This window comes from Mangifera indica, chromosome 1, assembly GCF_011075055.1.
Source record: "Mangifera indica cultivar Alphonso chromosome 1, CATAS_Mindica_2.1, whole genome shotgun sequence".
Classification (NCBI taxonomy): Eukaryota; Viridiplantae; Streptophyta; class Magnoliopsida; order Sapindales; family Anacardiaceae; genus Mangifera; species Mangifera indica.
This window is the reverse complement of record NC_058137.1, coordinates 19998688-20014456: the sequence shown is the minus strand read 5'-3', so window position 1 is coordinate 20014456 and position 15769 is coordinate 19998688. Positions and strand designations below refer to the sequence as shown.

At 29.2% G+C, this 15769-nt stretch overlaps 1 protein-coding gene across 1 annotated transcript; it reads left to right on the top strand.

The window, feature by feature from the left end:
* The first annotated feature begins 7049 nt into the window (after positions 1–7049).
* Positions 7050–8982, top strand: LOC123193821 (1-aminocyclopropane-1-carboxylate synthase 3). The gene is made up of 4 exons (XM_044606879.1): positions 7050–7310; positions 7421–7552; positions 7639–7799; positions 7900–8982. Exons 1-4 carry the CDS (start codon positions 7164–7166, stop codon positions 8855–8857), a joined length of 1398 nt encoding a protein of 465 aa, XP_044462814.1. The 5' UTR covers positions 7050–7163; the 3' UTR covers positions 8858–8982.
* Positions 8983–15769: the final 6787 nt, after the last annotated feature.

The following is a 15769-nucleotide window of genomic DNA, read 5'->3' as shown; positions in this document are numbered from 1 at the left end:
GTAAACTAAGCTGAGCTCGAGCTTAAACGAGTTTGAACTTGACTCGATTTGAATCCAGTCTTAACTAAACTTATTTAGTATTAAAATAAGCTTAATTAAAAAAAATTACGCTATAAATAATTTTAATATGATTTGTTTGATTTAATTATAAAAATAATTTTTAAATAAATTAAAATCAATTTATTTAATAGTTGATAGTTTAACTGGTTGAGTCAATCGATTCAAACCAACTTATAAAATCATGCTGATTATAATGAATATAATCTTCAATTATGTTTCATTGACTTCAATATAACATGATTGAGAAGTTACGTATATCTGTTGATGGTATAGAGAGACGTAAGCACAATTCCATTCTACTGAGTAGTCAATTTGAAACATTAAATAGACGAAGTAGCTTTTCATGAAATCGTACTTTTGGTCCTCGTTATTAATACTATCTTGTAAATAAATAACAAAGCAAAAAGGATAATCCATGTCTATGTTTAATTTTCATTTTTTGAAAAACTATTTTGTTGCCATTTTGAAACTAGAAAGGAGAGAGAAAATAGGGTAAGAGGATAAAGACATTTGTAATTTAAATTAACACTTAACCCACATATGGTTCATAAGTTTAGTCAAATTCTACAAGTAATGAGAGACCCGCCACGAGGGATGATTGAATTTGGCTGACCTACCCCAAATTTCTACAACTTATTATGATGATGAAATGAAACGAGGGTTGGGGTTTAGAAGAGAAATAATACTATATGTATATATTTTTGAATAAATAATTAGATTTATAAATGATATATTATTATATGATTAAATATTATTTTATTTTTAATTTAAATTTATCTAATTATATTATAATATATCATATATATATATATATATATATATTTATTGTTGGAAGAGGCCTGCAGTGCAGTCTCCAAGTTGTAATGGATTAGCCATTGAAGTGCAGTGTAGGCCACGGCCAAGACTCAACTATCACTTTCAAGCGAGGCTGGACTGCGTCGTTCGCATTAAGGGCAAGCTGCATGGCTTGGTTGGGGTTGTTAGACTTGAATTACTACCCCTAATTATCAGCAAAGAAACTCCAAACTCCAGGCCCTTTGATGTGGAAGCTCTTGCTACTCCATGCTTAGTTATTATCCTTCAAGACCCACTTGCTTATACCAAAGACAAATTTAACACAGGCACTGTGACTTGCTCACATGGGACCTCCTCCTCCCAGTTTACAAATTTTGTGGACTTCTGTCTTGTCCAATTCAAATGAATAATTTCGCTTTTCGCTACTTGATAAACAAATTTAATTATAGGTTGTACGTACGACGTTTTTGAGTTAGATATATTTGACTATATCTCTATTAATTAGAGTCTAAATTGTATCGATATAGTGTTAATAAATTCACGTGACATGGTTTCTATAAGATAATCTTTTTGTTGAAATTTTATGTTTAGTTGAACTCTAGATTATAGATTGATTAATGTGAGTGTTGGGAATTACTGATATGAATTCTGTAGCCATGAAAGGGGAAGCACAAAATTAACGTCAACTGGACCTCAAGAATACTCTATCCCCTCCTCCCCACATCACCCCTCCCCCAGCGTTCAAAATGGACCAAGGACTATCTCACTCTTCTTCCTGCTTTTGTGGAAAAAACGAAGAATTTGTGGAAAAATGAAGAAATATTATTCTACACGTGGGAAGAAACCGTTGACTATCTAAAATAAAAACAAGTAGCATCCATATTTTCACTTGTAAATGGTTCTTAATTAACTTTTATAAAACATTTTTATCAGTCTGAATGGTGATCTAAAATAAAAAACCTTTTTGGATAAGAACTAATCGACAATTCAATTTAAACTATTTTCATTATATTAAGATAATGAAGTTAGGTTTATCTAATCCCACAGCTTCCTATTTCCATAGAGAGGACATATATATAACTTTTGTCTTTTGGTTAATCCAAATCTTAACTAATATGTAATTACCAATTTTATATATCAGGTAGAAAATTTAGCGATGCTATATTGATTAAACATAGCATATCAACACTGAACAATTCTGAGCACAATTGAAGTACTTTCATGACTTAATTTGATTAATCAAGAGCTGAAAAAGGGTTAAAGCTCGATCTGATTTGCGGAGAAAAGACTTGGGTTAACTCTAGGCAATCTAGTTGCCTTAAATTTAAAAGGTTTGACTCTACAAATTAAGTGAATAAAGTTGTGTTGAGGGTTGTGGCTCTTTTGTTTTCTTTGTAAAGTTTGCGTTTGCATTTGTATAGGAAAATCTGCAATAATAGATAAAACAATTATACAACAATAAAAAGAATTAGGAATGTATTTTTTAATAACAATCTATATCTCCATTTTGCGTAAAAAGAATCAAGAAAAATATGTGAGGACAACACATAATTTGTCTATATGTAAGGAAGTTTGAAAGCTCTTTAGGGATATCATTAGTTTGACGTTTCGACAGATTACTCCTTTTAGATATAATGTATCGTGTGAGTTATACAGTAATTATTACATATATTTTGTTATGCTTCCACGTATTCCTACTAATTGCTATGCATTGCTACCAATTGTTGACTTACAAGGATCAATTTCAAAGAGATGGACAAAGAGACGATTCATTAGGAGAAGACGATGAGAGTGAGAGGGGGCCTACGTTATTGAAGAAAGGATGCAAATGAGCCATGACTGTGTCTCCTAGGAAGAGTGTGAGGAATGGACTAACGTGAACATCATGTTAGTTGTCACCAATGTGTGAATATGGTCCCTGAGGCTACATTAATTAATTCTACATTCATGTGTTTAATTGGGTGTGGTGGGAGCAAGTAAACGAGGCTTTCACATGCCCTAATAACCCTTATTCTACTACAAACCACGTGCGTCCCCTCAATTATTCATAAAATTAATACTTCCCTTCAAATAATCTAAACGCCCGATAGAATCCCTAACATGAATCCCCAAATTCTAGTTGTATAAATATGTCATCGACAAACCAATAATTTTCCTGCCGTTAAAAACAAATTTATGATCATATGATAAACAACACTCCATGCACTTCATTTACTGAATACTAATCTCAGGTTGTAAATGAATATTACATGATTAAATAGGGATTTCGCATCATGTCTTCACTTGTCGTCCCACTGCTGTGCTTTGTGTCTGTGAAGCCAAACGATCACTTATTATTTCAATCAGATCAGCGGCCATGGGAGGACCCATTTGTTGCAGGGTAAGCAGTAAAGGGGGACCCTATTATTCTACTTGTCCACGGATTAGAATATAATTAATTAGTAGTTGTCAGTGTAAATTTATACATGAGGACTTTTTGACACCTAAATTTGAAGACGTTTTGCCTTTTTCACGTTTGGTGCATTCTACACATCAAGTAAAGACCATTTTGCTAAACTTTTAAGCGATATTAATAATATGTCCCATTATAATTGATAAATAAAGTTTGTACATATATTTCAGAAAACAAATAAAATTATTGATTAGATATTTAAATTTATTTAATAAGTTGACATTTTATTAGGATTTACTAATGGGATTATAAGGGTTTTTTTGGGAAAAAATATTGAAACTTTGAATTTAGATTAATGTTTATTTTTTTTTATGTTTTTTTTGATCTTTGACCAGATGTTGTATATTAGAGAGAATTTTGCTATAAAAGTCACTTTCCAGTTTGACAGTCAATTTTTTTAAAGGAATACTGGAATAATATAGCTAGCTTATATAAATATATTCTCCCTCCATTTACTTGACTATATTCGATACAACAAATTTGTTTTCACATTACATCCCGAAATTCTGTCTACAGTGATGTCACATTAGAATAGCAGCTCTCAAGTTAATCTATTTTGCCATTAAAAAAATACAAAGATCACTGAATGTTGACTTAATTGGCCTCAGAGAACCATATCAGGGCTCCCAAAAAATTGACTAATTATGTTGAATTAATCTCTTCCATCATTACAATTTAACCATCAACAATAATGCACATTCTTAATTTCATATCTAAGTACCTTGATGAATTGTAATCTTGCTTGAACACGATATTCCCAATTTTGAATTTCAGGAAACAAATTTGAGCTTGATTACTTAATGAAGTTACCCACAAAAACAATAGATATATGAATGTAAGACTCCATTGGACAGAAAGTACCATAATTGGGCTCCCCGGTGTGAACTGGTTGTGCGTCTAAAGAACTCAAGTGCTTAATAAGACTTATATCTCTGAATGGTCAAAGAGATTATGAACTTGTACACGTTCAAAGAGAGGACAGGTGGTGAGTTTTGACGGTTTTAATCTTCTTGTAATGAATTTGGAATAGCCCCACATGCAAATTAACCTCATCTAGGCAGATTGTTCTTTTGTGATGCAATCAACTATATTATTTAGATATGAACTTAATAATTAGGGTACATTTGGTTGAGAGATTTTATGAGTACCTTGGTAATCTATCTTTTATTTCTTTATTTGGTTTGTCAGTAATAAAAGATTACAGTAATATTTTATTACCAATACTGACGTGACAGGTAATATAGGTGGTAATCTGATTACCACCTTCACCTTAGGTATTTAAAGATTACTGAGGTAATCTTGAGTTTATTATAATTATATTATTATTTATTAATTTTTTAAGATAAAAATAAATTTATTTTTAATTAATATGATAAATAATATAAAAAATATTTAAAAATAATTATATTTAAGGGTATTTATGTAAAATAATTTACTAGTAATTTTTTATTACTTTTAACCGAACACAATAATTATTTAAACCTATCAAATTTTATCAAACATAGTAATCATTTATATTCAGTAATCTTCTAAGTAATCTATCTTCAAGATAATCTTTCTATTTTAATAATCAAATATTATCCAAACTAAATACCTTTAGTGTTATATTCACTTAATAAGAAAAATTATGGGTTTAATTTTTAAAATATGGTCAAAATATATTTCAACTCATGTTAGGGGTCGAACCACCCACGCGCTTCTTGAGGTTATTTCATTGCTGTCTCGATAGGTGTTTGTGCAATGCAATTAATGAAAAATGACCCACTCAAACTTCAACCCACTTAAAGGATCAAGAAAGTTGAATCACGCTTAGCTGTCTCTCACTTTTCATTGATTCGAATATGACAAGGTAAATTAAAACTAGTTAAAAAAATGAAGAAAAGGGCCCTTCAAAACTGGGAGCGGACTCTTACCACTCCCACCTAACCCTTAGGAAATACACATTTCATAAAAACGCCACCAGTCCTTTTTATTAACACTTCCTATAACAAATTAAAAAAACACTTTTGTTATAATCACTGTGATGGTGAAATCTGGGAGCAAAAACAGAGGGCGGAATTCAAAGAAGTCGATTGGAAGTTAGTTGTAACTGCTTGTCCCGAGATATATTTATACCTTTCGAATCTTACTTACCCACTCAGAAATATCATTTCCTATTTCTTCTATTTGCTTTTATCATAGAGGAAATAAAATAAAAGAAATCAAAGATCTATAATAAATACTCATGAATCTTGACCTTCCATCTGGCTGTGATGTCAAGAAAGGCGACTCTCAGTTTTCATCTTGGATAAATAATACGGACTATATTTATTAGGCACGCTAAATTGATTGGGAATTTTGTTAGTTTTGGGCAAGACATAGACAGAGGCCGAGAAAGGCAAGTCCGAATAAATGAAAAAAAGGAAAATAATTTACCACTCACACTGTTAGCACTCGCATTCTAACCCTAATTAGATAGCTTCTGCCACACGGGTCTCATCAAGCTTTTAAAGATTTTCCATGTCTTGGTGCCGTTTCTACTCAGTCGGATCATATCAAAATATATTTAGTTCCCACTGGTGATATACTTAAACGTTTGACTTCAAATAACAGCCAAAAGAACTAATGTGTGTGTGAGAGAGAGAGAGAGAGGGTAAAGACTAAAGAGAGAGAAAATGGCCGACATAGGCCAAAGGGGCTAACCTAGCTAGGGAGCACATGGACCAGGGTGCACAGTTTAGGGTCCGGGATAGCATGGACTTGGTGGGTCAGTGTAGCCATTTTTAATTAGATTTGTCTCAGTTTTGTTAACAAAACATTAATACAATATTCCCCAGGGAGTCTTAGTTTTCTGTTTCTCTGTTTCTTTCTCTAGCGGAAGTATATAATCTTGTAAATCTACACTCTTAAAAATCCACGCGACTTTGTGGTTTGTGAAACATACCTTGATAATCGGACAAGAACTTGGGTTATGGAAGTCAAGCGTGTCAGTCTGGTACTTCTGTCGGGCGGTGGAGAAAGCGCGGATACTTAGCATTTTCTCTCATAATGCAAACTTGGTATGGTCAAATGCGTCTTTCTCAATCAATGTTTAGACACTGCTTAGTTGCAGCAACCATATCCACTGTTTTACAAACCGGATGGGTCAGTTTAATTGATTAAATTATGAATTGGTTTTAAATTTGATTTGATTAATATTAAAAAGTGATTTATATTTTAATCTGTTAAATTTGATAAAAATTAACTTTAACATAAATCAAAATTTAAGGTATTTTAAAAAATTTTAATTATTTTTGAATAATTTAATTATTTTAGGTTAGATTTGATAAATTTTTAAAGTTTTATAAAAATATAAATTCAAAAATAAAATAAAAATAAGAATATTGAAATTTCCTTTATAGGTAATGATTTATAAAATTATTATTATTATTTTTATTATGAGATGAAAATATTTTCTTCATTTAATTGTTGCATTGAAATCAAAAAAAATAATTATCACTCTTTAAGAATATGTATTCTAATAATTATAAGAGTTGGTATTTTAATTGATTTTTTTCTATAAATTTTGAAATAAAATCTATTAGTTAATTTAATATTGTTTAAAAAATTTATTATAATTTGATAATAAATTAAAATAATCCATTTTTGATTAAACCAATTGAACTATAAATTAATAAGAAAACTAATTTTAACACAAAGCATTTACTATAAATATTCCATCTTCCCATTAGAATTCTCCACTGCAACCCACCAACCCTCTGCAAACTTCAAATAATCCAGTTCTTCTTTTCTCTCTACCAATCTCTCTCTAATATATTGCCTCTACTAGTTCTTTTCTCTTCAGCACCCCTCATTGTTAACTTAACAGAGATTGAAGATGAAGCTGTTGTCGAGAAAAGCTACGTGCAATTCTCATGGCCAAGGTTCATCATATTTCCTAGGATGGCAGGAATATGAGAAGAATCCATATGACGAGGTTAAGAACCCTAAGGGGATTATCCAGATGGGTCTTGCAGAGAATCAGGTAACTAAACTTACTAAATACAGTAGTTTACTGTAGATTGTAAGTTCTTGAATATAGTATCTAATCTAGAATCTTGAGAGTTACGTTTACTTTTTTGATATTATTTGCAGCTCTCCTTTGTTCTTCTTGAGTCATGGCTCGCTGAAAACCCAGATGCAGCCGGGTTCAAGAGAGATGGACAATCCATATTCAGAGAGCTTGCTCTATTTCAAGATTATCATGGACTTCCGGCATTCAAACAGGTAAGGACAAAATAAACAAAAAAAAAAAAATTTTTATCGTCTTTATAATTTGTATATCTAACTCTTCTTCAAATACAATTATGCAGGCATTGGTAGAATTTATGTCAGAAGTTAGAGGAAATAAAGTAACTTTTGATCCAAGCAATCTTGTGCTCGCCGCTGGGGCAACATCTGCAAATGAAACTCTCATGTTTTGTCTTGCTGAACCCGGCGAGGCCTTTCTTCTTCCCACTCCATACTACCCTGGGTACGTATCTTTCTAAGTACTTTTCCTGTTACTAAAATATAAAGTAAATATCGTTTATGCATAAAATGAACGTTACTGATACTGTTTTTAATTCCTTCAGATTTGATAGAGATCTTAAGTGGCGAACTGAGGTTGAAATTGTACCAATACAGTGCACAAGCTCAAATAGCTTCCAAATTACTGAAACGGCTCTTGAAGATGCTTATCAGCTAGCACAAAAACGCAACCTAAAAGTTAAAGGAGTCTTAGTCACCAACCCCTCTAATCCACTGGGCACAACAATGACCCGCGCAGAATTGAAACTTCTCCTCAACTTCATTTCTGTAAAGAATATTCACTTGATAAGCGATGAAATTTATTCTGGCACAGTTTTTAGCTCACCTGGCTTCATTAGCATCATGGAAATTTTAAAAGAAAGTAATTGTGAGAATACTGAAGTTTGGAACAGAGTACATATTGTGTACAGTCTCTCAAAGGATCTGGGCCTCCCTGGTTTTCGAGTTGGTGCAATTTACTCCAACGATGACATGGTTGTGGCTGCAGCCACAAAGATGTCCAGTTTCGGCCTAGTTTCTTCTCAAACTCAGTATCTTCTGTCAGCCATGCTTTCCGATAAGCAATTCACAAAAAACTACATTTCGGAGAACCAAAAGAGGCTTAAACAAAGGCACAAGAAGCTCGTCTCAGGCCTTGAAAAATCCGGCATCAGCTGCCTTAAGAGCAATGCTGGTTTATTTTGTTGGGTTGACATGAGACATCTTTTGAGCTCTAAAACATTTGAAGCAGAGATGGAACTTTGGAAAAAAATCGTTTATGATGTCAAATTAAACATCTCGCCCGGGTCTTCATGCCATTGCAGCGAGCCAGGGTGGTTCCGAGTTTGTTTCGCTAACATGTCAGAAGAAACTCTAAAGCTCTCCATGCAACGTTTGAAGGCCTTTGTGGACTCAGCTGCGACAACCAATCAGTCTAACAAAATTTCAAGAAGAAAGTCCCTCATCAAGTGGGTTTTCCGGCTATCCTTCGACGACCGTGAAACCATTCACGGTGACCGATAGTCTGGTTTCTCGTGTGAATTGTAATACTTTTGGTTGCCTTTTTTTTTTTTTTAATTTTAAATTAACAAAAATTAGAAAGGTGCACTCGGTCCACTAGTCAATCTGGATTAGAAGTGGCTTAATTTAGCCCCATTTTGTAATTGCAATACTGAAGGTTTTACCTTGCATGATAACATTATTCCAAAGTTGTACTATCAAAATAGTGTTGTAATATTAATAGCATTGATGAAAATATAATCTTTTTCCTTTATTTTAAAATTTTATGTCTTTGAGCATTATTTGTTAAATTTCTTGTGGCGACGTATGATGTGAAATTTTAACGGCAAGATAAACGGACAGAGACGGTGACTCAGGCTGCCGACGTCGGCATTTCCTCCATTAATTGTGTCTCAACCGACCTTTACATGTAATGATTGTAAGTACGATATTGTAGTGACTCTTCACGTTCTTCAAGCCGTATGAGAAGGAAACTCTTGATATAAATAATTATTAATTATTTAAATGAAGATTAATTGTTTTTTTGTCGGTCAGAAGGCAAATAGTCAAAAGGAATTTGTTAGTTTTTAATTTGTATAGACATGCATTCCTTGTTTGGGTTACTTGAAACAAAGCCATTAATATGAATGAATAAATGATGAAAGACTTTTACACTTGGATATTTGTATATCTATCTTCAACTAATAGAAAGAGTGTAAATTTAGACTGTCTAGGGTCTTCAAATTATTCGTCACTTGCTACGTAATCAGATAGGGTTAGGAAGAGTGATTTACAAGAAATTTGAAAGTTTACTTCTTTTTCAACTTTCTTTGATTATTAATTAATTAAGGCTTAAAAAGTGCTTATTGTCTTGAAGAGTTTACGCGGTTTTTGCCAAAGACTGTTTGTGGTTATGAGATAGTTTTGGGAGACAAAGCATGCTTATAAGTAGTATTCAATTGTTTAGAAAGTGCTTTTCCTGTTAAGTGTTTACTCCAGTTCTACTTTCAATATCTCTTGGGACTAATAAAATATGATTAGTTTAATTGCATGCATTATCTTCAATAGCAATATTATTTGTATCTATTTTATGTACATAAATAAATACATATTTATGTGTATTATCATGTGATTAAATATTATTTTATTCCTAATTTAAAATCACTCAATTGTATGGTAACATATATTAAATATATTAATTTATATATTTAAAATAGATACACATAGTTTTATCATTATCTTCATTAAATTTTTTAATCTAGTTGATTAACTATATCATTTGACTATTAATCTCTTTGTTTACCGGGATCATTAGCATTATCATATCATTATTTTACCAACTAAATCACATATTATGAAGTTTGATTTGGCGATGTGTGATATGCTTATTGGTATATGCATAATTATTAAATAATTTCAAAGAGAGAACTAGTCTAGTTAATAATATTTGTAAGCATGTGCTCTCCGTCATAGAAGTGCGGGTTTAATTGCGGTATGAATATTATTTATGAATCTTGGTTCAACCAACAAAATCAATTTATATTTTTCTAAACAATTAAAATATTTATATTATATATTCTTTTTAAGACAATTTACGATGCAAGAATGACAACAATCTCTCCATAATTGCACACAATGATAGTATGTATGTATCTTGATTTATGTATAACATTCTTTCATAGAATTTTAAAATCATTTTTTTTTTCAAACTTTGAGATAATTTCTTGAAATATTATTATCGGATAGAATATTGAGGATATTGCGGATACAACTCAATGAATTTTAAGATTATATTATAGCCTAAAATTATTTTGTTATTTTTTAGTTGATTTAGATATGATCCATTAATTGAAAGTTTATTAAAAAATTGATATGCAATTTGACAAGATTATTGAAAAATATTCATTCAAACTGATGTCAACTTAGGCTTTCTAAAATCTATTTACACTATTTTTATGATGAATTTTTTTATTCAATAATTTATGGGATTTGAAGAATTTATTAATTTATTATTCATATAAAGAGAAGATCTTCAGTTAAAAGAGATCTAATTAATATCTTAACTGAGCTTAATTAGTTAAACAAATTGATAATTCGTTCAAGTCATGAAGTCATACACTATTGTTAATATTACACCTACCTACCAATCATTTTAATGCCTTAAATAAGGATAATAAAAAATTATGATCAACGTTGCGTCACTTTCTCACATGCTTGATGCTTCCTTATAACCAAGGCAAAGGTGATTCCAACGACCAGCAGAACTTGTTGATTTTTCAATCAATTTATTAAATATCACAGAAATCTAATTAGGTATTAACTATGTGCTCTATATCTTCATAAACTATGTGCTTTATATCTTCAAATAGAAAATTAATACATAAAATAATGAGCAGATTTCTTCCTATATTTGTAAAGAAAAAAAAAATTGTTCTTTTCTCAACAAACCAATATCTTAGTTAGTAAAATCATGTTTTGTTAGGGTATTATACACGTTTACTATATTTTAGCTTTTTAAATATAAATGATTGTATTTTTAAATTTAAATCCATTTTAAATGTCCATTTTATATATTTTGTATATTTGTCTTATTAAATCCATTTTAAATGTCCATATAATATATAGTTGTAACATTTTAATTTTTTCTGTAATAAAGGATAAAATAACATTATTTTACGAGACACAAAATAATATCGTTTTATATTAAATATATAAAACTTAACCCAAATAGCAACAAATTGTGTTCTTCTTTAGAAATTGAAAGTCTTTTATAATATCATATTTTTTATTTTTTTATTTTTATTTCTCATCATCAACTCGTCATTTTATCTATCAATTTTTTTTTATGCTTAGAAACAATTGTTCGCAGGGGTGACCTGATCAAAGTAAAAAACTTATTACTTTGCCATATTTATATTAGAATAGTCTTGTAATGGTAGATTTTAACCGTTGTTGTTTTGGTTGTAAAAAAAATTGAACTTGATTGATAATGGTGGTATTAGAGCCCAATCTTCATCTATATATGGAAAATACATACCTGATTAATCATATTTTGTAACTCAATTACTAGCACTTGAAGTTCAGATAGGATAAATGATGTAGGATAAAATTAAAATTTTAGAAATTAAATATAAATTCTCTCTATTTTTTGAATTTATGATTTAGGGTTTTTTAAATAATATGTACTTGTGAACTATTGTTTATTTATTCTTGAGGATGATATCTATAAGACATGAATCTGAGTTAGCTATACAAGATAAATGTGTGATATAAATCATGTATTATCATTAAATCTTTTCATGCAAAATAGATTAATCAGCTGTTGTGATTTATTAGTTAACTATTTTAAATCTTAATAGAATTGGTTTTTAATAATATTCATTTGCGTCTAATTCTTTTAGTTGTTGAAAACATTCATTTAGGTCTAACTTTTTTAGTTGCTAATGACATTCATTGGCGATTAATTTTTTTAGTTGCAAATAATATTCATTTGCTTCTAATTTTTTAAGTTGCTAATAAAATTCATCTATAATATTTTTTAGTTAGTAACGACATTCATTTGCATCTAATTGTTTTAGTTGCCAATGATATTAAATTACGTCTAATTTTTTTAGTTACCAGACACATTCATTTCCATTTAATTTGTTTAATTGCTAATAACATTCATCTTTCTAATTTTTTTGTTGTTGCTAATGACATTCATTTGCAACTAAAATGAATGGTTATTCAAACTAATTTATCACTATTTTAATTATAATTAGTAACTAAGATAATAGTTATTAAAAAAAAATTTTCAGTAACTATTTGAAATTAATCGTCATAGATCTTGTTTTCGATAGTGATTCTACAACAAATGTGTGACTAATTTTAATAAATGCCAAATATAATATATAACTAAATCCGAATTTTTAGTAACTATTTACTTAAATTCTAAATACTCATTTTCTTGTCATGATTAGTGAAGCATGCATCATCGAAAAATGTCGTTGAGTGATGGTGTGTGACTTTTGTTTATCTTAGATTTCTAAGGCTACAAGCATTGAGTATGTGTTTAGTTTAAATAATGTATTATTACCAAATATGAAAAATTATCGCAAAAATAGATTTTCTTAAAAATTATTGGATATAAATTATTACTATATTTGATAAAAAATGAGTATGTATAAATAATTATTGTATTTGATTGGAAAAAATAAAACAATACTAAGATATTATTTTAATTCAGATGTTTTTGTATATAATTATTTTAAAATATACTTCATATTATTTGTTATATTAATTAAAAGTGAATGTATTTTAGTTTTAAAAAATTAATAAATAAGAATAAAACTCAAATAAAATTAAAATTACTTTGGTAATATTTTAATGTCTAAGATGAAGGTGGTAATCAGATTACTACTTATATTACTTATCATATCATTATTGGTAATCGAAGATTACTGTAATATTTTATTACTGATAAACCAAACAAGATAATACGAGGGTGTTTGATTTGGGTAATATTTTATTACTAAAATAGGGAGATTACCTTGAAGATAAATTACTAAGAAGATTACTGGGTATAAATAATTATTACGTTTGATAAAATTTGGTAAAAATGGATGGTATAAATAATTAATGTGTTTGGTTAACGGTAATAAAAGATTACTAATAAATTATTTTACTTAAATACCCTTGAATATAATTATTTTTAAATATTTTTAAATTATTTGTTATATTAATTAAAAATAAATTTATTTTTCTTAAAAAATTAATAAATAATAATATAATTATAATAAAATTAAGATTACCGTGATAATCTTTTAATATATAAGATAAAAGTGGTAATTAGATTATCACTTATATTACCTGCAATGTCAGCACTAATAATAAAATATTACTGTAATATTTTATTACTAATAAACCAAATAAGATAATGTAAATAATAAAAGATATATTATCAAAGTAATCTTTAAAACACTATAACCAAATGATCCTTATAAACAATAAAAAATAGATTATTAATGTAATATTTCTTTATCGTACACCAAAAACAGGTTTATAAATAGATAAGTTTTGGAGCCTAAGCTTGTAATTTCGACCTTTTGAACATTAACTTAAGGGTAAATATGTACTAATTATTTTATATCAATCCTTAACCTTACTTTATAGCGTACTGGGGAATCACATCATATGTTTTATTTTTAATTTTTAGTTGTTTAATCATATAAGATATTATCTACAAAAACATTTATCCATTTGCTATTTGAAAATTTCCCTGTTATTTTAATATTATTTGTATTCTCATCAATCTACTAATTTACCCAATATTTTTAATGGGAAAGCAATATAAATTATTTTGTATTTGCTTTGTGATCAAAATTTTTGTTTAATCAAATTTATGAAAATAACACCAAACAAACAAGAAGTCATTGTATAGTGCCCAGTTATATACGCAACATGTAATAACCCATCATATCATCTGCCCATAGGTCAACCTAAAGCGCATATATAAGCTTATTTACCAAAAAACATTAGGAATGATAAAACTTTCCAATTTCGTAATACACTTAAGTATTTTCCATTTTTATCTCTAAAAAAATACGAAATAATAATTATAATATTATTATCTTTTATCTCATTGAGATAATATGATCAATAAATTCTTTTTAGGTAATTAAATTTGATATAATACAATCTCAGATAAATCTTCTATATAATTTTCTCGTTGAATGTTATTTTTTATTCTTATAAATGAAGGATTGTTTAAAGTTGAGGGGAGCGCTCTTATTTGATATAAGAACACTTTCTAAAAACCATTTTGAGTACTTATTTATAATATTTTATAATTTTTTTATTGAATTATAGATAAAATATTCAGTAACATAACAATAGACATAAACTATTTTTAAAAGGTCTATATATTTTTGTGTTTCTATCTACTTACAAACAAGCACACACATAATTATACTATTCATTTTTTTATTTTCTTTTGTGAGATCACACCTTTGATCCTATATATTTGTCTCGTTTGTATGAATTTATCAATCAACAATATTTTATTAGTTTGTAGACAATTGGAAGATTTTTTTTTTTTTTGAAATATCTCGAATCGTAACTGCAACTACCCCCCTTGGTCTTGTTGCTTGTTTGAAACCAATAAGTCCAGTGCATGTGCCATGTGGGTGGGACAACATACAACAGGCACTATAAAAAATGTAAAACTAATTATGGAGGAGGAAAAAAAGTAAAATAATGGAGAGTTCAATAGTTTTTCAGTTGCAATAAAAAAATAATTATTTAACACAGATTTTGTTTGTTCTTTATTGTTTCTTTCTTATGTAATACAAGTCCTAATTATTTCAATTTAATTTCCCGCAACACGCGGCTAATATGTACCTGTCAAAACTGCCCATGATCCTTGCATGTGATGAAGTATTTGGCTGTACTCACCAATGGTTCGGATAAATAAAATAGAAATGAAAATTCGAAATTTCAGCTTCTTTCCATGTTCTTGTTCACTGTTGACGATTATATAGATATATTTGTGGACCCATGATTTTTGCCGAAAGAGAGCTTCTGTGAGTGGGTGAGAGAGAGAGAGAGAGAGAGATTTAGGACAAAAAACAAAAAGAAATTAGGGAAATACGATTTTGTTTTCATTAAATGGGTGGCAAGCACATCTGTTTCTTTTTATACAGAACGAGAACTGACACCATTACAACATGAGAGAGATTTAGGGCAAAAAAACAATAAGAAATTAGGAAAATGCGATTTTGTTTTCATTAAAAGAGAGGCAAGCACATCTGTTTCTTTTTATACAAAACGAAAACTAACACCATTATAACATAAACTACTGATAGTAAAAGAAGACTAAGATTTTCTTGACTTTCTGTGCTCTTGACAAATCTTCTGTTCTCTTTGTTACCTGTTATTACCATCACCAACCAAACGCCA

Coding starts and splice junctions, on each gene's coding strand:
- LOC123193821 (XM_044606879.1), top strand. CDS start 7,164: ATGAAGCTGTTGTCGAGAAAAGCTACGTGCAATTCTCATGGCCAAGGT. Junction 7,311..7,420: donor TGGGTCTTGCAGAGAATCAG/GTAACTAAACTT, acceptor TATTATTTGCAG/CTCTCCTTTGTTCTTCTTGA. Junction 7,553..7,638: donor GACTTCCGGCATTCAAACAG/GTAAGGACAAAA, acceptor ACAATTATGCAG/GCATTGGTAGAATTTATGTC.